The sequence below is a fragment of the Cyclopterus lumpus genome, chromosome 9, assembly GCF_009769545.1.
Source record: "Cyclopterus lumpus isolate fCycLum1 chromosome 9, fCycLum1.pri, whole genome shotgun sequence".
NCBI lineage: Eukaryota > Metazoa > Chordata > Actinopteri > Perciformes > Cyclopteridae > Cyclopterus > Cyclopterus lumpus.
In genome coordinates, this window is record NC_046974.1 from 15272568 (window position 1) to 15294939 (window position 22372).

Sequence of the window (22372 nt, forward strand, 5' to 3'; positions counted from 1 at the left end):
TAATTTAAAGTGAACATAACATTTGTAGTTCTCAATAAAGAACTTTTCTCCATTTTCTAATCTCCCAGTTGAGTTGTTTGTCACGTCGAGTGGCTCACTGTGTTAGTGTTGCTGATGATAGCCATGAGCATTACAGCATTACATCAAAAGGCCAACAGGAAAGTGAAGCCACCATCAGGTCACCAACCATCTGCACTTTTAACACAAATACAAAGTGACCTGCCACTCACACAGTTAAGATAACGTGTTGTTATTTGATCAGGATGCTGCAGCCTCCAGTAGTTTGGCTGCATGTCAGTGTGTCATGATGCAATCATGTGTGTCTGTGTGTAATGTCCAGCCTCAACCAGCTGGACATTACACTCATTAACCTCAACCGTAAAGTCTCAGGACACTTTAAATTGAAATATTTCAAATCAAATCCTACTTCATCACATCTTGCCCAAACTACTGCTGGGTTCCCATTCTAAGTCACATTTAAATTCCATTAGCAGTACTGTATTTCCTAACTACTAAGTACTTTCAGGTGATGCCACTCAAAACAAAGGGTCAAAGAGTAGAGTAGTGCTTGCATTTGAGTCTTTTTTATTTAGTCATGGTGTGTGTGAAGGCTGTCACATGCATGCACCACCACAACTGAATACAATTTGTGCTCTTGTCCTTGCACTCCCATGTGCAGAGTTGTCTTACTTGAATAGAGGCATTGACAGATCCAATTAATGGAGCTCTGTCATTGTACAATGTTGATTACGTGTTCAGTGCTATCAGGACAAACTTTGAGTTTTGTTCTCTAGCACAGTTCTTAAAAAAATACTTCCGCGTCAAAAGTATTTACAGGAAAATATATTTGCAGTCACGCTTGCCGCAGGTTGTTAGACCCATCTTTTAAAGAGCAATACATGTCATTGTGGGAGCAACTTGTCTCGCCTTGAGTCGTGATAGAAATGAGTAGGACAAGTCTGTAAGGGTTTGTGTGATCTGATCCTGTATACCTCTGCCCCCTCCAGGCTCAGTTATCCTGCAGCAGAATGATGGTGACGGGCGGACTGCACTGGATCTGGTCTCTGCAACGAGTCAGAGAGAGGAGCTCCTCCACAGCGCGCATGTGGGAGACTCAGCCCTGAGAAACAACTTGACTGAGCCTCGATTGAACCTGCCCCTCATAGAGGCCGGATCCTCTCTGCTGGCCCACCTCATTTTCTCCTACCAGCAAGAGAGGGGTCTACCCGGCCATGCGCAGCCCGGCGACCAATCCCAGAGCTTGGGCCACACGCTGCTCAGGGCCCTGGAGACCCACTCCCACCAAACAGTGACTCTGGGCTGGACCAACCAGCGGGCGGTGAAGCTGGTAGAGGATGCAGAGACACTGCTGGAGCTTGGCAGAGGGAGTTACCTGGGGCAGGTGTCCCTCGCAGTGAAAGAGTGCAAAGGAGAGAACACACAGTTCCTGATGGAGATACTGGAGGATCTTAAGTCTCGGGGGGAAGCACTCGTGGCTGATCTGTGATGCGGGATCAATGGACAACACACTGAGAGTGAATTGAATGCACAACCTTTGATTGAATGTTAACAAAAGGGCATCTGTGTCAATTATATTCAAGTGTTAATATATCATCATACAATTCATCAAGGCATTAAAATATCTTCACAGGCAACAAACGTCTGTGAAGGTAGGACCTCCAAAATATGGGGGCCTTCGCCAATAATGTGTTTTTGAATGTAGCTGCATGTTCATTTCTACAGAGCAACCTTTATTGCTATACCATGGTTTGGATATATTTCACTACCTTCTTTTATATTTCACAAATGGAAAAATTTATTTATTTTGAATAGTCTTATAGCAACACAATACTTTTATTTAGACTGTCACTACCTCAAGTTATTGTTTTCTACAGCTACTTTTCTAATGTTCATAGGTGATTTTATTTATTTTCTACGTTAACTATTTATAATAAAATAAATAAAAATAACTTTGCCGGTACACTTCATATCAAATTGTTAATAGATTCTGATAGCAATACATTTTAGAAATAGTTGTTAAGAATGTTCCACCAATAAATCAGGGGGAAATGGCTACTGCAGTGTATGGCTGAAAGGTTCTTTAACAAATGGAGTGGCTTCATGTGGGGGCCAGAGTGAAAAAGAGTAAAAAACAGTTGTGGCAGAAGTCATCCTGGTCTGAGATACTTGAGGCCACACAGACAACAGTGAGGAATGAGCGGTTGAAGCCTGCTTGTTGGGGTGGGTGGAGCAGCCGATGGAGCAACAAAGGCGAGGAGTCCCCCCAGTAGTCAGTACTGAGATGAATGGCCATGTATTTCCTTTGCTACTACCAGTAGGCTCAGGAATGAGATTGTTGAAGCTGAAACGACATTTTGCAATAATCCAGACACACCAAAGATGCTAAAAAATATTTAATCTTGTGTTTGTTTTCTCCTTTTTTCTTTCAAAATAAGCAACATACATCGGATGCATTTCATTTCTCAAACAAGAAATATACATCGGATTTTCTATTACCCCTCATGACCCAATTTATGTCTTGGCTTCTTATTCCCATCTTGAAATGTCATCGGCCAGAACTGGGCACATGAAGATGATGTCACACTGGCAGGCAACGTCGCAGGCAGAAAAAAACAGATCTCAGAAAATGAGGCAGGCATACACCTACTTTACAACATTATCACCAGACCATCAACCGGCATACTGTATAAAATACAAACATAAATTAGGTAGCTATGTACAGTATTATTTAAAAAATAAATAGTCTCATTTCAACTTGGTGCAAATAAAAGTGCTTTTTTTTCCCTTTACAGCTGACAGTCTGATACATTCCTTTTATATAATTAATGTTCTCTATATCATACACAATAAAAACACTTTGGTTTGCTTGCAAACAAAGCCGAAATCCAATAATATGACAAAAAAGAAAATGGTATTTGAATGCAATACCACACAAGTCACCACAATTTACTGAAAAATAACTACATACAGTAGTAGACACATACAGTACATATCAGGTATTCAAACAGTCCCTTTAGGCATTATAAAAAGCCATCCTTCACAAACCACCGAGTGTGTTTGTTCAGGAGGCTATAATCAGTCTGCAACGCCGCTCTTAGGGGACAGTCTGTTATTGTCTTTCAAGTGGATTCCTCAAAACAACAAAACAAAATCAATGTCTCTCTGGAGTGACAGATCCAAGCCTGTTGATATTTAAGCATGGAGATGGATAGGCAACGGGGGGGGGGGGGTACAGGTTATGGCAAGGAGACAGTCGGGGGGAAAAAGGATGACGAAATGGCAGAAGAGAGCTCTCGTTGTGGTGGGGAGGGGGTTAGAGCGATAAAGACAGAGAGACAGACGACCAGACAGACAAAGGGGGGAGAGGGAACAAAAAGATGCAGAAGGGGGGGTCGGGGAGGAGATGGAGGCAGGGCTCAGTAGGATGAGAGGAGACCTCCTCAAATATAGCTTGGGCTGTGATCTTTCAACAGATGCTCAGCAAGAAGCCCAGGAGACCGTCCCTTCAGACAGGGTCGCAACCCCGCTCACTGACGAAAGAGGGAACCGCGCAGAGCGCAAACGGAGAGAAGCATGATGGGAAAGGGGGTCTGAAATAGCATAAAACACACAAATCCCTGACATCTCAGGCCTAGGTCCCCTCAGAGCCGTGTCTTGTCACACAGCGACTTGCTGCTCATCTAGCTGACGGCCGCCTACGCCAGCAAACTCCACACCAAATACCAGCTGGCACTTGTGCTGCACCACACCACACACACGCCGTTACAGGCTGACACACACACGACTGAATCTACGCATCAGTCTACAGCTGGAGGGGGGATACAATTGTAACACATACCGACGCTGAGAAAAGCAACGCGTCTTTGATTCCATAAACGTGTATACGCAAACACTCTTACATACACGGTTCACATACACAAGCCTCTGTCTCTGGAAAGAAGGATCAAAGTTGTGCTGTGGGCACAGGAGGTGGGGCAGATGGAGAGAGCGGCCAGCCTGGGGCACAACAGCACAGAGAGCATGTTTGTGTTTGTGTGTGTGTGTGTGTGCCTGAGAGGGAGAGAATGTGCCTGCTCAAATGGGATGTTATGCTTTCATCTGCGAGCAAGTAGGTACAGTATGTGTACGCGAGATCCCTGAAAGAAGCAGCGTGTTCACGTTGGAGGAAATTTTAGTTTTGTTGTGTGTGCGTGTGTGTGCGTGTGTGTGCGTGTGTGTGTGTGTGTGTGTGTGTGTGTGTGTGTGTGTGAATGCTTTCTTGTGTGGGCGCCGAGGCAAACACCGGGAGATGAGAGGAAAGGAGACCAGCCTTTCAAACAAGATTATGGCTGTGACTGCCTAAAGGCCTGCATGCCTGGCGACACTCTGCATAAACTGGGTGACATCTATATTAACACTACGGCTGCAGAGATGTGCCGCGTCATCTGACAGGCAGAAACGGTGTCGCACTGATTGATTGAAAGGGAGCTTTCGCATGTTTTTAAAGGGTTAAACAAAGCTACTATTAAATTATGAAAAACAATACCAATTGTCTTATATTCAATAGTGTTGTACTTTTTTTCCTCCTGGTATTATTTAATTATGATTATGTAATCACAATCTATTTAAGAAGAACATGCTCACTGTACTTTAAACTAATACTACTGTCTACTGTGGATTGATTCTTTTGTTTAGGATTAGTATATTTCTTTGGCCATTGTATCAAAGCACAGACAGATACAAGCACAAGCCGTCAGCCTGTTGGTCCAGGTTTGTGTTTGTGTAGAAGGACATATCTGGGGGCTACTACCATAATTGCTAATCAACTTGGCTGGCTGAGTTAAGTGGAAACAATAGAAATGACTGCCAGTGAACATGACATCATTACCACATCCAAGAGAGGAATAACACAAAAGATACTTCAGTACAAAAACAATTACAAAATATGAACATATTACCAAAACCATTGGATAACTACAATATGCTCTAAAAAAAAGACCTAAAAGTCGACTGCAGAGTGACAATGCAAAATGTTGGTATAAGGCTTGTAATTTTAATAAACATGGATTGCAGTAAAAATGTATTTTTTGGGACGGTGAGTATAAATGTTGAAACTCATTTTACTCATTGTGTGACACTTGTCACTTGTGGCACGCAGATGGACAAAGTCCTCCAAACTGTCAGAGCGATGGAGGGAAGAAAGGTGAGTGGTGCACACGGCTAAGAAAAAGGTTGTTCCTTCCATCCTTCTCACTTGCCTTGAAAATCAATCAAAAGCTTTATGGTGATAAGAATATTTCTTGTACTCTTCTTTTTTTTTTTATACAAAAATTACACTTCAGAAAACTGTACTGTACGTCATGAGCAATTTAAGACAGAAAAAAAGCTTTTAGAATAGAAAATTGGAAAAAAGAAAAAAAGGGAAGGATAGCTGAGCTAGTCCGGAGCCGTCTTCCTCTGCTGCTCTGAGTCCAGTAATAGATTACAAGAAGGAAAGTGAAGAAGAGAAGAGTTGGTGGGCGGACACAGTCATCTACCCGGGGTTGTTTTTCTTCCTTTTATTTGGACTGGGATTGGGATCCAGTTTCAGCTCTCGGTACTGCACCTGTTAAAACACACAGACGCACACACACAGACACACACACACACACACACACACACACACACACACACACACCACCCGGTCAGGTGGAAAGAGCAAAGGATGCTTGAATAGCACAGAAACCCTCCAGAGGCTCTCTGAGTCCAGCTGTGTGGAACAGTGGCCTCAGGGAAAGGATTACACACTGATTACAACACACACACAAACACACACACACACACACACACAAACCGTGTACACTGTTCAAAGCTCCAAATACATTCATGCACACGTACACACTCAAATATACACGTACACACATACTTTCACAGATGTGGGACAGTGGCCTAAGGGGAGGGATCACACAAACAAACAGAGAACAGGGAAAGGACTCATGGGAAAGCTTGGAGAGACAACAGAGTCATCACGTTATTGAAAGAGGGTTAGGAGAGAAAGGGCAGAGAGATGGGAAGGAGACAGAAGTCAGAAAAGACACAGTGTAACCCTTACAAAACCCAAGCTTAGCTGGGAGTTTTAGTTACTACAGTATCAACACATTGCTTGATGTACACTGCGCTATATACTGAAGCTTTATATGGCTAATGTGTAATTAGAGACAGAAGTGTTAACTCTAAGTGCATGAAGAAAAAGCCTGTCTTCTCTGATAAAAACCCAAATGTTCATTAGAAAATGTAGACTATCCATTGGCTAGAGGGATAAACAAGCAAGCACCTTTTTAACATCAATCATGGTACAACTAGAATTAACACCTCACCCCGCCAACCAGTCATGTTGCAGTTTACATCCATGTCTGTCCAAAATGACATCACTTCACCATTTTAGCCTGTTAGACATTTTTGTTACTTTAACCGCCATGTTCTAAATCAGAGTAGACAATTTGAAGACATTTTGGTTGTTGGCATTTCTAGTTTTTCTCAAAAACACTTTTTAGATATTTAAGGACATGAGCTGGCAACCCCACAAAATTAACATGGTTTGATCAGAATGTTTGATGGACACTTGAGTTCAAGACATTATACAGCACTGTCTACATTCAATGTGGCCCTACTTTAGCCAAAACTTAAATGAGTTTTGGGAAATACACCTATTTGCTTTCTTACAGAGGGTCACTGAGGCAAGCCAAAAAATAATGCAGCATATATTGGTCTTTGTTATCCTTATTTCTAATCTTTATGCCGAGATAAACTTGGCTTTAACGTTTTGTCTTGCACTAAGAAACTTAATTTAACAACCAAGACATTAAATAACTTCAGAATAGGCTCTGCATTATCACTGAGGGAGTGTCACCTACTTCTCCCAAAGGGAAGTGACTCGGAGCTTAGAAAGAAGCTGCTCTTAGTGATGGACACTCAGACGTAACAGCATCACAGTGGCTGAGCCTCAGCAACCAGAGACTGTCACTTTGGCAGACTCATTTTCAGATGTGTGTGCATGCACACACAAATACAGTCGCTAGCCTAGACAGATTCAAGACACTGACAAGCACTAGCCACTGAATCAGAATACTAATAGAGAAGAAAAACAAGACTTAACAGTCACAGCACCAAAGAGCCAGTATCATCTGTGGGATCGTTCCTTGGCTGATGTACTGTAGGCTACTCTGCCTGTCTGACTGACTGACACCCTCTCTGATTCTCCAGGCAGACAACAAACTGACGTCAATATGGTTTCTCTGTTCTGTCTCATGGTGGGTCTGTCTGCTGTGGACGAGAACAGCAGCGTCTCTCAGCACTGGCTGGGAACGAGCCTTTATCATCCATCTTCTACTGGTTCCCACTGTCGCTTCAATGACTCCTTCCAGTATCCTCTCCCTGCATTGTGCAAATCTGAGATGCAAACAGGCGCATTTGTGCTTACCAATGAAGACGCATGCATACACATACGGATACCGGCAATGAGAATGTGTACACACACACACACAAACACACAAACACACCCGCGCCTCCCACATCTCAAACACACGCACGGCCGCACCATGTATCATTAAAATCCCATCCACACACTGTACACACACACATACGGTACAGTGGGAAATTTCAAATCCTTTGTATCACAGCAATGGACACCAATGTCCAATGTTAGGGGGATTCCAGATTGGTTAGGCCAGCATGTGTTGCTCTCTAAGCCTCACTAGGCATCCAGACTTCACTGATACAGATCTGGACACTCCTCGCGGTCCAAGGTAAACTAACATCCTACTAAACAGCTGTACAAATAGAGCCGGTTAGTTAGATCAGTGAGAAAGAAGAAAGACAATGAGGTAAGTCTAGAAGACAACAAAGAAATAGGCCAGGTGGAGAAAAAAAGGAAAGAAAGTAATGATGGGAAACTAGATAAAGATGATTCTGAAATAGAAAGAAAGACGAGGGGCAGAGAGCGGGACAAACCAACAAAGGGAACGAGAGAGAAAACAATCAAGAAGAAGTAGAAACTGAGTGAGACAGAGTGAGATCTTTGGACACTCAGGTGATGACAGATACTGTTCTCATGTGGGTGTGGATCCTTTTATAGCCCTGCCAACTAAAGCAGACAACAGAGCAAAAACCCAGGGGACAGAGAGGTTTTATATGGCCCCATCTGTGTGTGTGCGTGTGTGTGTGTGTGTGCGTGTGTGTGTGTGTGTGTGTGTGTGTGTGTGTGTGTGCGTGTGTGTGTGTGTGTGCGTGCGTGTGTGCGTGTGTGTGTGTGTGTGTGTGTGTGTGCGCAGTGGTGGTTTGGTTAGGGGACCATGACAGTCCTGGCACAGTGCCCACATGAACTGCGATCAATGACAGTGGTGACAATGGATGCAAAAGTGAGTGAAGTGGAAGAGTAACAGCAAATCTGCATGTAGCGAAGTTGCAAGGACATGTCTGTTAATATAAAATAATTGCAAGCAAATCCACCAAAAAATGTGTTCCTCTATGCAACTCATTCTCACTCATCGTTGGCTGCAAGCGTGAAAGCATCTACCCTGGATCCAAAAGTAGGACAGGTATTGTGCGGGATCACTGGCTGTTAGTGGTCCCATTACGCGGCCAAACGCCTACAGCAGCAGGAAGGAACACAGCGATTTTATTCTGCGCGTTGACATTCCTGTCCAAACAAAACTATTTGTGAGCGCCGAAAAAAACAAAGAAAAGTTTGCATGTCAGTAGAAAGTAGGATTTTGTTTCTCATGAAGAGTAGCGAAGGGGATCGACAAAAACAAAGTGTGCAGGAGAAAACAATATCTCAATCAAACGAGAGTTTCCTCTGTGAAGCGCTGCCAGCCAAGAGAAATAGAGCTCATGCGTCACAGGTTCAATTGCACCGTACAGGTGACAGGCCTGCCTGATGCTATACCCTTGGCTCCCCCGCTCACCTCACCTAATAACACACGCACACAGAAGCCAGAAGCACACAAACCCACACAGACAACAAGAGCTAGTTAAAAAGAGAAGAAAAGGCAGAGTAGGCGAGGAGAAAGTGGGACGTTAGCAAAATAAAAGAAACCGGGAATTGGGTGAAAGTAAAAAAGTGTGGTAATGCGCAGAGCACATAAGCAATTTGGTAGCGCGAGTGGGGAGTTTAAAGGGAACATCGACAGGAAAGGCAGTGGGTAAAGACCCAGCGCTGCTGCTCAAAGGCTGCTCCACCCTCGCTCCTCTCCTCTCCTCTCCCAAATGTTGACAGTACAAGTGCAAAACAGGCTTTGAAGTGTGCTCTGCTGAAGGGGCGCCGTGTACCGTGCTTCGTTTAACGGTGTTACCCACAAAGCATCCCGGGACCTGCTCCTCTCTCCCTCTCTCACTGTCTCTCATTCCCTCTCACGTTGAACCTTTGACTATGTTTTGATGATGCCAGTGTGGGCAGAAAGACGAGGCAAACCCAAGGTGGGTGACAGTGAGCAAAAAAAAAAAGAAGCAAATAGGCGAGTAAATAACTCAAGTCAAGAAAGGCAAGGGAGCAACATTTTAATGATACTATGTTATTCTGTTTTCCAGTCCTTTCCACGGAGCACAAAACTCAGCGGGTTTCATCTCATGTGACGCCTAATGGAGCATAAGGGTTATTAAATGTTTCCAGGGAAACACTATTGTGTATAGTTCACACATCTGCACATCCGAGGATTCAGCACTTGTGTCTATTGCTGGGAAATAAAAGGCATGTCAAGGTGACATAAATCAGTGAGCAAAAGTAAAGAAAGTTTTGCCTATTAGCTGCTGTGGCATGACACATACTGAATAGCGACTAAGAGGCCACTTGCAGTGAAATGTTTAAATTTGTCACAAAAGTGGGAGAGGACAAAGCGGAGGGGAGAGAGACCTCTGGTAGATTTAAGTGATGGCATCTGGCAACGCTTCAACCTCTAACTATCCTGCCTTCGACCCTCACGTCCAATGAGGTTTCATCCCCAACATAAATGTTTTCTAAAAATATTAACCTGACTCCCCACTGCTCATTAGGCGCTAAATTGGAATTCATGCTTATTTTTGTACTGGGCGTTTGATCCAGCTCTTTTACACCATAAAGGGCCACTTGGCATGCTAATTGCCTTGGCCTTACTTACACACTCCCTAGCTCACATGGCTAATGGTGTCGTAAAACATACTAGTGCACTGACACCTCCCAAACGCCAGGTAGGGAATACTCTGCACTATAAAGGTGCTCAGTTTTGCCTCGTTTAAGAGGACATGAAGGATTCCCTGATAATGACCATAACGATAGCTAACACTGGTAAAAGAGCCAAACCAGCTACAAGAAACTGTTACCCATGGAGGGAGAGTGACTCTCTCACGCAGACATGCACTACATACCATGCCAGCCTTTAACTTTGCTGCTCACAGGGACGTAATGATTTAAGTAAACTGTTCAGGTGGTAAAAAGGTAACACTGACTGTTGCAGCTCCCATGCACCACTGAGAGTTTAGTTTTTAAAGGGTGTTTGACAGTGCTGTTAGGGGCCCAGTGTCATTGATTTAAAGAGCTTGGTTTGCACGTAACTTCCGTTAACTATACAACCAATGAGAAGGCAGTATTGTTCCGGCTCAATGCAAAGTTTATTTTATGTACACCATAACGACAAATGAAAGATGAGAAAACTAAAGCTGTTTCACAGTTACTGTGCTGCTGTGCAGCAACATACGTTATAATGGACTGTGGCCCAGTGTGGATGCCCTTTATATATAAAGTCATTAGGACCTCATCAGTTCTGGCTGCACTGAAGCACCTCCAAATGATGCGGAACACTGCACTGAATAACCCCCTACCCGCCTCATATGCACAACTACTGGGAGAGTGTGTGTGTGTGTGTGTGTGTGTGTGTGTGTGTGTGTGTGTGTGTGTGTGTGTGTGTGTGTGTGCGTTAGGTCACACTGGCTCCCTGAAATAGCACTTCATTAGTCATCCAGAGTATCGGGCATCGTGGGCCCCAGCACCAATGCCAGTGGGTGCTATGGATACGTGCCCGTGAGGGGACGCTCCATTTGGAGCCCAGCAACTCTCTGCATCATCCAAGAGCCAAAAGGGCTTGATCCCCACAGGTGGCTTTGACCCAGTAAGGCGGGGACAGGCAATGAGGTGAACCAACAACCGCAGGCAGCTGCGGGACGCATCGCAGAACGTTCTGGTCTGTTTTTAGCCAACGACGCCGAAAATTAACCTTTGGATTCAATGAGAAAGTTATCAGTGCAGGTATCAGTTCTTCATCAGCTCACTGAGCAGTGAATCTACATTTCATTGACCTTATGTTATTGATACAAACAAGGCTATAAATAATCAAACTACTCATCTACAGTCTTCAATCAACTCTACTTGTACTTTCTGTCCTAGTTCCTCCCCCCCGTTTCTCCATTTCAATCCTCATATTTTCTCCCTGAAATCTATCCTAACCCCGTTCCCTAGGTCTTTCACCCTCATTACTTGGTAAGCCTCCGAACTGTCAGTGAAACCTGGCAACAATTACCATTCTGACAGCTGCAGCAATAACTCTTACAGTAGCACTTACAGTATAACTTATACAGTAGGCACAACTCCAGCAGCACAGGCACCAGACCAGAGCAGCATGTCTGCCCCCACCTCCCCTAGCCAGCAGGCCCTCATTAGGGGCCTTGTAAAGACCTCATACCTGCCGGGCCTGGGCCCCTTCACTGCCCCACTCCTCCTGTCTCCAGGTGTTGAAGGTGGCTGCACTTCACCAAAGGGGACAGCTTAGGCTCATTTGAGCCTGTGGCTACCTGCCTTGTGCCTACTGCTGCAGCAGGCCTCAGTAAACTATGAAACTGTAAAACTGCACGGGGGCCAAAAGGGGGAGAACACGGGGGGTTAGCGGGGGTGTGTAGGGGAGCAGGGATTATGACCCTGTAAAGATGAAAGAAGTTGCGGCAATAAGCGATCAAAGAGGAAGTGTGTCAGCGCTGATGTGGCAGGGGATTGGTCGTATCAGGGGCCCCGGGTCAGCTTCAGCCTGCATGTGCGCTTAGGTGTGCGTTCATGTGCGTGTGTATTGAACTCAGCACAGCAGGGCTTAACAGCCACAGCGGACACCATCGGTGCTGGATAACACAACGACTTTCACAAGCTGCCGCTTAATTGCAGTTTAAACTGCACTTTGTCCTGAGCAGCACAGCACGTTACTGTTAACACACACACAAACTACACACACACCTACACGCCTATATTTTCCCTAACGAAGCATCTGTAGTCTTCAGCTACAAAGTTAATCTGATCTCACGGTTAATGTAGAAGCAAAACCGCATGGGGCTGGTTAACTGTTGGTTTACACTCTGTTCCAATTACTAGCATAGCTGGGAAACAACAGCTAACTGTAATTGTGTGTGAGTGTATGTATGGAGTCAATCAACCTAGTTATATGCTGGGCACTAAACTCACTTAACCTCGTTATCTTATTACACAGCTCCAGCAATGTATGTGGAAATTGAATTAGACTAGGAAGCTTTTAATAGGAAAACATAGGAACGACTTTGAAACAATTAGATTAGATGTCTGCATGGCTTAAACAATGGATAGTCAGTTCACCCCACGTGGGAGGCGCCAACGGCTGAGGGGAGGAAAAATAAAGAAAGGACAGAGTTAGAGATAGAGGAGATAATAAAAGGAGCCCTAACCCTTGCCCGTGTCTGGGACTGACACAGATAGAAAAATGGAAAGTTCACCCACCACTTGTACATCTGAGGGCACTCTGGACAGAAAGTCTAGAAGCTCGTTGTTATCAATAGTGTAAGGGTCTCGCAGCTTTTTGGTGAATTTATTCACCCCTGTAGAGAGAGAAATATGGTGAGGGAAGTAGGGAAAATATGGAAAAGAGAGGTGGACATCAGCACATACTGCATGATAAACCAGTTAATAAAGCCTTTGTGGTAGTTGTAATAATGTGCATTACATTCACTGATTGTTCTTTTCCCCCCAATACAAAACATAAAAAGCAGCATGAAATATAGAAATTACATTGCTCTGCCACAGGTTTCCTTAGCTACAGTATTTACATTTAACTTTACTTTGACACTTCCAGAAGATAAAAATACACGTTTCATCACATTTATTTTACATTGGCTCACCCCAGGCGAGCACAATGTATCGTAGAGGGATGAAGTAGATGATGGTGGTGGCTGCTCCGAAAGCCACAATGGCCAACCAGCTTAAGAAAGGCACGGTCCAGTTAAATGTGCTGAAAGGAGAGGAAAAATGTTGAGACATGGCACAGCTCAGTCTAGCCAAACACGCCGAGAAAGAGTAGAGACGAGTCAGAGAGGGCATTTTACTTCTTTTCAACCCAAACAAGGTGATCTGGTTTGCCCTGCACAGCAAATTCATCACATTCACTAGAACTGTGCAGAGGGAAATAAGTTCCCCCCTAAGTCTTACAGCATTGCAGGGTGAAAATGGGCTATAACTCAATACAAGTCATACTATCTAGTCAGTAAAATGCTCTCAACTTTACAAAAACACAGGTCACAAAAGTGTCAGCTTGATTTGAAATGCTTTTATATACAAGCAAAGAAGGAACCTGTAGCCTGACTCATTTATTATTATGGATTTTAATCTAAACTAAAATCTCTTTGCTTTGTCTGTATCTATTGGAAAATAGGAGTGTACAATTATTGAATAGTTTGTGTGTGTGTGTGTGTGTGTGTGTGTGTGTCGAGTAATGTGTTTGATCTAGTATGTACATGATTCAGTTAAGAGGTCATGCAGGGTTAAGTGAGATGTGATAAACACAGAGATAGACAGCCTGTGTGTTTGTCTTTCGGGGCTGGGTGTCATGCTGGCAGTGTTTCCTGAGAGCATAACTGAGTTATACTCTGTTAGGCTGGCAAGGGGAAGCGGGGCAACCTGGCATTGCAGAAAAAACAGCGGGACATGCGGAGCTGAGCAGAGCGGGCCCGATGCCGAGGAGCGGGCTTACGACTCACTTCTTTATCCTCTCGCCATAGGAGGCCACTTCATCCAGTGCATTCTGCACACTGATGCACACGTCCTGAATGGCATAAAGCTTGTTCATGAAGCCCTTTCTCTCCGAGTCCTGTAAGAGGACAGATAGAGATGTAGGCGACGGAGAAAGAAAGAGGAAGAGATGGAGTGAAACAGTGAAGAGAGGGGAGTAGAGAGAAAGAGGAGAGAGACAACAGAGGCTGGGCACAGGCATCTTTGTGAAAACAATACATTTTAAATAGCGTCAAAGATTTGGGGTGGGGAGCCAAATCACCGGATATCCTGCCCGAACGGACGGAGTGCTTTCATTCAAGGCAGTAATAGAAATATAAAGTCGGCAGAACAAATCAAAATGCTCACACAGGAAAATTTGAATATGCGAATAGAGAGGCAGAATTAAACTGAAAACCAATCTTTCTCTCTCTCACTTTCTCTGTTGCTGCTTCTGCCAAGACAGCCAGGAAGACCGGGCAGAGCCCTTCTTTGTTCTGCTGGCTGGCACACTGTGATGATGTCACCAGCCGTGGCATCATTAATGTCCTTATTAAATGTTGTCACCCACCATGAAGAGCTCCTCCTTTTCAACTGTTGATGGTCGTGAACTTGAGAATACTGCGAGGAGTGGGGGGAGACACCACAAACTAGGCAGACATTCTAAAAACTACAATCCCCCACGTCAAACTGAAACAAAGTGAAGAATAGAATAAGTCATGCAACAGTCAACAAGCTGCCTGCTGACTGAGTGACAACAAGAGGACAGGATGGATCTGGACAGAATGAGGTGACATACGAGTGTTTGAGAGCCGTTGGCTGAGTGAGGACATCAACACGCAGACTTGTTGTGGCTGGATGTGATTGGCGGGCATGCTTGGGAGACAAGGGGCACAGAACAAGAAGAGGAGGACAATCTATTGTCAGAAGAGTTACGAGAGCGTTTAATATGTCTATGGTAGTGTTATTAGATCATACAGTTCCAGTATGATACTACATACACAAGTGGACAACTCTAAAAACAAAAATAAGTTTAGTTTTATTAGGGGGAGGGTGGGGGTTGCTGGTATTTTCTAAGTGGATGAAAAGATTTGCACTTTTCAAATATTGTTGAGAGTATTTCAACAAATGAAAATGAAAAAAGAAATAATCTGGATTGCATTAAACTGGGAAAATAAAGATGTTACACAGCTGTTTTAATAATATAAGTTAATTAATCAACAAAAAAAGAGAAACCAAAAGATTATGGCGCAACCCTACACGGCCACAAAATGTTTCTCTATGTCAGAGAAACAGCAATGGCTGTGTAATGATGAAGATGGATAGGTATTGTTAGATTAGAGAGGTACAACTCTGAGTAATCCTCATCATTATACCCAAAGAAGACAGTAAAGTTGTCAAAGACATAAAACCTCTAGGACCCCAGAGGCCTTTACCACATTTTGCTCCTTGAGGCCAGCGGCCCCACCTCACCACAACCATCCCATTGAGACCAAAAAAAACCTCCACTGCCCCGAAACCCACCCTCTTCTTTTTACTCTCCATCCTGGATCAGATAATGTGAAAAATGAACCATGGAGCAGTCAGGGAGACCACATGGCCTCCCCAGCAAAACCACACAAGACAAATAGATATAATTAGACAGCGTCACTGGGTTATTTTTCTTCGCAAATATTTTACAAGACTCCCTTTCTTTCTTCTTCTCTCTCCTCCTCTTCTCAGTCCTTTCCTCAGAGTCCATCTGTTTTTCATTGCCCGCTCAAACAAATCTCAGAATGCAGGGTCTATTGTGCTGGGCTGGGTTAGGCCGGGCCGAGGCAGGCTGGGCCCGGTCAGGTCGTTTTATTTTCGGGAGTGTGTTTGAGGGCCAGGGGAGTGGTGTGAGAGAGCGGGCGGGGGTGGAGAGGATAGGTCAGAGGTCAGAGGAGTATAAACCATTGCCACATGCACCTCGGACTGCGGTCTGACTCGTATTTCCTGTCTTCAAACACGGCTCAGGGAGGCGGGAGGTAGCAATAACACAGAGGGCCACGGAGAACCTTGTTTTCCCAGCTTCCCTGCACACTGCGCACATATGGAGCCAGGCAACCTGTTCTTATAATGGAACCTAATATGCACACACACACACACACACACACACACACACTCACACACACACTCACACACCCTACAGCTAGTAGATAAGGTTGATCTGCACACCTGGTCTTGCTGTGTAACTCTACAAACGATATTATATCCTGACACAGATTATAGGATGAGTGCCCTTGACTTCTAAAAGCAGTTTCTTTCTCTACTGAGCAAGTTTGTTTTAGATTGCAATGTCATCCGTGATAGAAAAGGAAGTGATACCGAAAGATGAGGAGAGAAACATTGCATTCACACATCAGGCAAGGTCAAAGAAGCTTTCTGTTGACTTAGATGTTTGACAAAAAAGTGTGAATTATTTGAATCAGGGAGGTGAGTTCTCTAAGAGTCTTGTCATGCTTTCTGTGGTTTTGTGAGTAATGTTTGCACATGGGTGTCAACCACCAGCTCACATGGCTTTTCAGTTCTGACTAGTTTAGTCTCACTCAGGAAGATGAGCAGGGTCTGTATTCCTGTCTCTTCCCGTGTCTGTCAGGAAGACTGAGTGGGTTTGTTTGGAGACCTGAAGGCATGACTAATAAAATTAAATCCGCAAGGCCTCTCGCTTTGACTTGGCTACAGTTGCAAGTCATGTTAATGCTCAAAGTATGCTACAAATCCCCGCACCCCTGACAACAGTGTTCCGAAGGATGCTCCTGCATGGCTTGAAGAATTCAGACAGATAGTGTAATAAGCTTGCCTAATGAGTTTATCATCATGCATTTTAATAGACTGCAACTTTAGGTTAGTCTGTAATGTGTGTGAGCAACTGCCAGTTTTGTTTGTCTACATTGCAGTCAGCTGACAGAACATTCATTCTTGACAAGTTAATTTCCTGAAAGATGGGTCTGAATTTATGTAGATATGTATACTTTTCTGTCGGGTGCACATATGTTTATCTGTACATGATGTACAGTACAGTCAATTTACAATGAAGTGCAATGTGAATAACTGCACTTAGGAAATAAAGTGTATCTGATTCTGAGAATAATCCTTTCTGCCAAAACTACATTGAACAAAAGCCATATGCTTTATACAAATAATGCAAATTGATTGCATATATAGTAAAGAGCTGTAAGATTAAATGAAAACAACACATATATGCAAGAATATCGAAACACTAAATAGATTTTAGCATCCCCAGGTGTTGGTAAACAAAATAAAATATTACCATAGTCTACTTATTTGCTCATATAAAACATTAGTAATTTGGTTCTCCATGAATGCAATATATATTAACAGAAAGTAATATTCAGGCCTCTACACACTTTTGTCCTTAATATTAATTATCTTTGTCTTTACCTGTGTGATGGTCTCACTCTCTTTCTGAAAAGATTGTAAGGTGAATTCAGGGTAAAGTCAGAACTCCATACTTGTGTGGAGTTAAATAAAAAACTCCAATGAGACAATTAGTTTATTCTTTGAGTGAATTGTTTCTATGTGCAGAAACCAATCTTGACATCAATTAACTCTCATCAGGCTGGTAGCAGAAATATTCATTGAGTCGGTGTCCTTTGTTGGCATATAAATGTATCTTTTGTGGTTATGTCCAACGTTTGCATCATTGTTTGGATGTGTGGAGTGTGACATGAAATCTCAGCCAAGCACCCATCAGTTCAGCATTGAGCCACCCTGTGTACAAGTGTGTGGCGCAGGCTGCATCATGGGAGTGCTCCTCAGCACACACAGAGACGGGAAGGCTCGTTAAAGTGATGCGAGCTGAATTTAGGAGAAACAACCCTCAGTGACACCAGAGAGAGCCCAGTACACACACACTCTCTCTCAAAAACACACACACACACACACACACACACATACACAAACACACACACACACACACACACACAAACAGCCCAGTCAGGCTAACCACATTGCACTTGCTGGTAAATTGTGGTAAACAAATGTGGTAAACTCCTTGAAACACTTGATTAAATATTTAACAAAGGAAATATGCTCACTGCCTCTGTGTACTTGACTGCTCCATTTCTCCATTTCTGCAAAAGTGCAAAGTGAGCAGTTGTAAACTTTTACAAAGACAGTTTGTTCTTCACTGACCTAAGGCCTAGAGCTAAACAAGAGAGAGGTCACTGAGGAACTTAGCCTATTACGATGGACTCAAATATCTGTCCTATATCAATTAAGTGGAAATAGAGAGAGCCATTTGAGACTGTTTTAACCTCTGATCACATTGTTTTCCCTGCTGGGTTACAACATAAAAATGATAAACCTAATTGTTATAATGCAGCACCATACATCCCATCACACCACAAAATGAGTCTGAACCACTAGTGGCTGCTGCTCATTGCCGCCATGCTAATATTGCACCTGTTTTTCTTTGTTTTTCTTTTGGCCTCTCTCACTCAGCAGCACAGTGAAAATTGAAATGTCATATAAAACTTGACAGGATGCTAATATGTGGCTCCCAGAGGGCATCTGAAAGCGTTCTTGTTGATTTTGTAACTGCAGAGGGAGGCGGCATCCCTCCCATTTCCACCACAGGAAAAAAGAAAAAACATTGAAAAGTTGAGCAAGTTGAGGAATGCTTTAGGGGCGACACAAATACAATTTCCAAAGCCTGTGCAAGAATTAGGAATGACAGAATAATAAATAGTTCATACAATTAGCATCTACTGTGTACTTAAGACTTGATGTGTTGCAATCGCTCTGAAAAATCAAATATGGATACAAGACAATCCTGATTCTATACCCATAAACAAGATCTTTGGCTGCTCTTGTCGACTTGCAACAAATAAATAAATATAACAATAATTTAGTGATTGATGAAAGTGCAACACTATTCACTAGGAGCCTTTCATTTGCTTATTAGCATTCACTGGTTGTATTCAGATCAGTCGTATTTTGTTTGGCTCTGTATAGGAGTAAATATAGGAGTATATGTCCTGACTCTAAAATGAAGCAAGCAAGAATATACTGTATATAGTTAGTACATTGCAAAAAGCTTCAGAAAGTATATTAGTTTAATTATGCAAAGATAATCTGATAATCTGTTAATCAGCACAATGAGACAAGGAGAACTTGCTGTCTCTCATGTTGACCACTTAAATTAAATAGTTCAGCTCCTAAACCAGTCACATTATGTAAGCCAACAATTAAACTAAAACTACTATGTTTCATCTGTGTCTATTCCAAGTATTACCAGCTCCACTGGGGAGCTATGAGTCACAGATTTGACCCCCTGGGAGTATAGAAAGTCCCTAAAGGGAAAAAATAAATAAACTTGGCAACCCAGTGGCCGAGAAGAACAGATCCCCTCTGTCAGGAAATGACAACAAGACGAGACAAAAGGCCCTGAGACCGGCCTGCATGCCACACCATGCAACCTGGCACCTCGCCAGCGCCACATGAAAGAGGCAGATGTTTACCCCCCCTTTTTTAAAAATAAATAAATAATTGATCTCATACAACAACTAATCCATGGACGAATGTGGGAAATACATCTCTATTTCCCTCCCTCTCTTTTGATCATAAACACATGATATCTGTTTAACTAGGGTGTTGAGATGTGCTGCACGTCCTCCTGGCCCTCATCAGGCGGCTCGCACACAAAAAGGCCACGTTAAGATCTGAAGGGGCATCACACTTCCATAGGCCCAGCGTAAATGTGAGGAGAGTGTGTATGTCTGTGTGTATAGGATGAACACAACAGAGTTTTCTTTGAGAATATCTGTGTGGTCGGAGGGTTGCTCCCACAAAGCCAAAGTCAAACTCCAGTTTAGTCTGTCAGGTGAAGGTGCACAAGGCAGACACAATGCTCTCTAGTACTAATTACTCTCTTCACCCAGCCTAGTCTCATAGCAAAGATAAATATATGCATATGTAAAAGAGGGGGGGATGAAGGGAGAGAAGGAATAAAAGAAAGGTGGTGGTGACTTATTTTCAGTTTGACCTCTGCTTATCCTAAAGAGAAAGGTTTCTGGTGATATGTGTGTTTGTGACTCTGATGAGTCTGGTGGAAGGAGATTGTTTGCCACTGATCATCTTTACACATCTCCCCCTGGGGCATCTCATCACCTCCACCACACCAGCCACTCCATCAGACTCAAGGTCAGGTGCACACACACAGATAAATGACTACCATCCCACAACTTTTGCGCTTCCCCTTGTCGCCTCCTGCTGCACGCCACCCGACCCCCGTCCATCCTCCACCCCGAGCCTACCCAATTCTCCCCCACTTTGCCTCACCTATGCTCCCCTGCTCCTGCACTCTCCTTCCCCTGTCCTTCCCAGGATCCAGCCTGGCAGCGTGTGATGAATGGGACAACATTACTCTTGTCCTCTGTTGGCCTGGTTTAGCTGCTTTAGCCCATCTCCCCCATCAGTCTGTCTGTCAGTCTGTCCATCGTTCTGTCTTTCTCAGTCGTTCCGTCTTGGTTGGCTTCAAATATATGCTACTAAACACTAACCTCTGGATTCATTTGTTTTTACCATGGTACTAATGATTTTACCTCTTAAAATGAGGTACAGAAATTTGGTGATTAGGTTAGCAATTGCATTTATTGTTAAGAGACATGTAGGCTTTTTTGATTCTGTAAGGTGGATGTATATTCTATATTTAACTAATTACGATTTAAAATGACATTATAACACATAATTTATCAAGTAGATCAGGTTTTACTCTTATTATGGTGAAATCCGATCTGATTCATCGACCTCGGTATTTCTTGCTAACTTTTGTGTACCTTTAATTATATATTCATGTTCAGAGACATGCAAAAGTAACAGCTGTAACATTCACTGTTTTAAACTTTGTTTTGGAAGGAGAAAAAAACGACAGAGCGAGAGTGCATCGCTATGAAGTGTAGAGATCATGTCTTCAAAAAAGTAAATAAAATATGCATCCTCTCTGTGCTCATTACAGATTTATGACTCTTGTTAAAAGAAAAGGTGGCGGCTGCCTTCTTACATGTCTGACTTTCAAATTCAGACGACAATGCTGTCAAGTGTTGTGCTCCACATTCTGTCCAATGAGAGACTGGGAGGGCTGAGTATGTGCCATCTTCAACATCCTATTTGGTGAGAGTCGCAAAGAGACTAACTTTGAGTGGATGAGAGCACACAAGAACTCCTCACCTACAGTGCAACGAGTGCTCGCCGTATTCCTTTGATGCATAGTTCATCAGTCAAAAAGTTCAGTTGGTTCAGCCGCTTGTGTGTATGTGATTCAGAACAATAACCGTTGGGGGAGTAGACATTGCTGCATTAGGCATAATGAGCATTGGGATTTGCTCCAGCAATATGAAATAGTTTTACTGTTTCTGTAGCAACTTTTAAGAAAAAGAGCTCGCAGGCGCATTAAAATCACCCCACAACCGCATGCACACACATACACACACACATATACACAACAGGGTTCTGAAAATCATTAGAAATTGTTCGGTGCTTATTATCAGTGACGTAGGGGTCATAAGGTGTGAGAACAAAAGATATTATACGTTTTTTTTCGTGTGGTGGAAAAAAACCAACAACATCACACTATGAGGGGAATTGTATTTCCTTATGGCCCCTCTCACTCCACAGAATATACCACAAGGAAGACCCTATGTCACCCTTTAGTACCCCAAAGCAAAACACCCTTGCACATCGGTACCTTGCAGGGTAGCAGGTCTACAGTGCTACAGAGAGGTCACACAAAAAGACGGGAGCAGCCTTCCATGCTGGAGCCCCATTAGTTCCCCCATCACCTAGGAGAGCAGGCAGAGGCCTTGAGGTTGGGTTGCGGGCCAAACGTGCAGTGCGTGGGTGTTGATCGAGACGTGGACAGGGGACAAGTACTGTACATAAACCCTGACAGGACGGCAGACAGAGGCCGTCGGACAGACGATGAGCTCAATAGGAAACCAGAAGACAGCGACACACACCATCGGGAGTCCGTGCCAGAGCCACACACATGCCCACTTACCACCATCGCTCGTATCCACTCAAAGTGCCAGGAAGCCAACATATCCTCGAGGATATGGTTTTTATCACGGCTGTCCTCCCAGGGGCCTGGTTTAGGGTCCTTGTGGATAGATTACAATGAGATGTTCTCTTTACAACCCAGAGAAATGAGGGTGAAAGAGTTAAAGAAAAAAATGTGGATGTTTTACAACTATGTTTCGGCCAATATAACAAGAATGGAGCCTGAAGTTAAGAATAACATTGTTCTCACCAAATGTTCTGCGGAGTCACGATATATATTTGTTTCTAGTACTCACCTTTGTACAGACCTAAAAATAAAAATAA

At 43.5% G+C, this 22372-nt stretch overlaps 2 protein-coding genes across 5 annotated transcripts in view; one reads left to right on the forward strand and one right to left on the reverse strand.

Annotated features, from left to right (window-relative positions):
* slf1 (SMC5-SMC6 complex localization factor 1) overlaps nucleotides 1–2483 on the forward strand; it is a 26623-nt gene extending 24140 nt beyond the window's left edge. For both annotated transcript variants that reach the window (XM_034540702.1, XM_034540703.1), the window contains exon 18: nucleotides 1008–2483. In XM_034540702.1, the coding sequence (XP_034396593.1) occupies nucleotides 1008–1507 (500 nt within the window). In that variant the 3' untranslated portion in view covers nucleotides 1508–2483. The remainder of the gene's footprint in view (nucleotides 1–1007) is intronic.
* Nucleotides 2414–22372, reverse strand: part of mctp1a (multiple C2 domains, transmembrane 1a) — a 170541-nt gene continuing 150582 nt past the window's right edge. The window contains exons 18-22 of one of the 3 annotated variants that reach the window (XM_034540700.1): nucleotides 22050–22148; nucleotides 13996–14105; nucleotides 13141–13250; nucleotides 12743–12840; nucleotides 2414–5605 (exon numbers count right to left, since the gene is read on the reverse strand). In XM_034540700.1, the coding sequence (XP_034396591.1) occupies nucleotides 5534–5605; nucleotides 12743–12840; nucleotides 13141–13250; nucleotides 13996–14105; nucleotides 22050–22148 (489 nt within the window). In that variant the 3' untranslated portion in view covers nucleotides 2414–5533. Of the gene's footprint in view, nucleotides 5606–10976; nucleotides 11226–12742; nucleotides 12841–13140; nucleotides 13251–13995; nucleotides 14106–22049; nucleotides 22149–22372 lie in introns of those variants that run through there. The other 2 variants (XM_034540699.1, XM_034540701.1) reach the window with 2 other exon arrangements.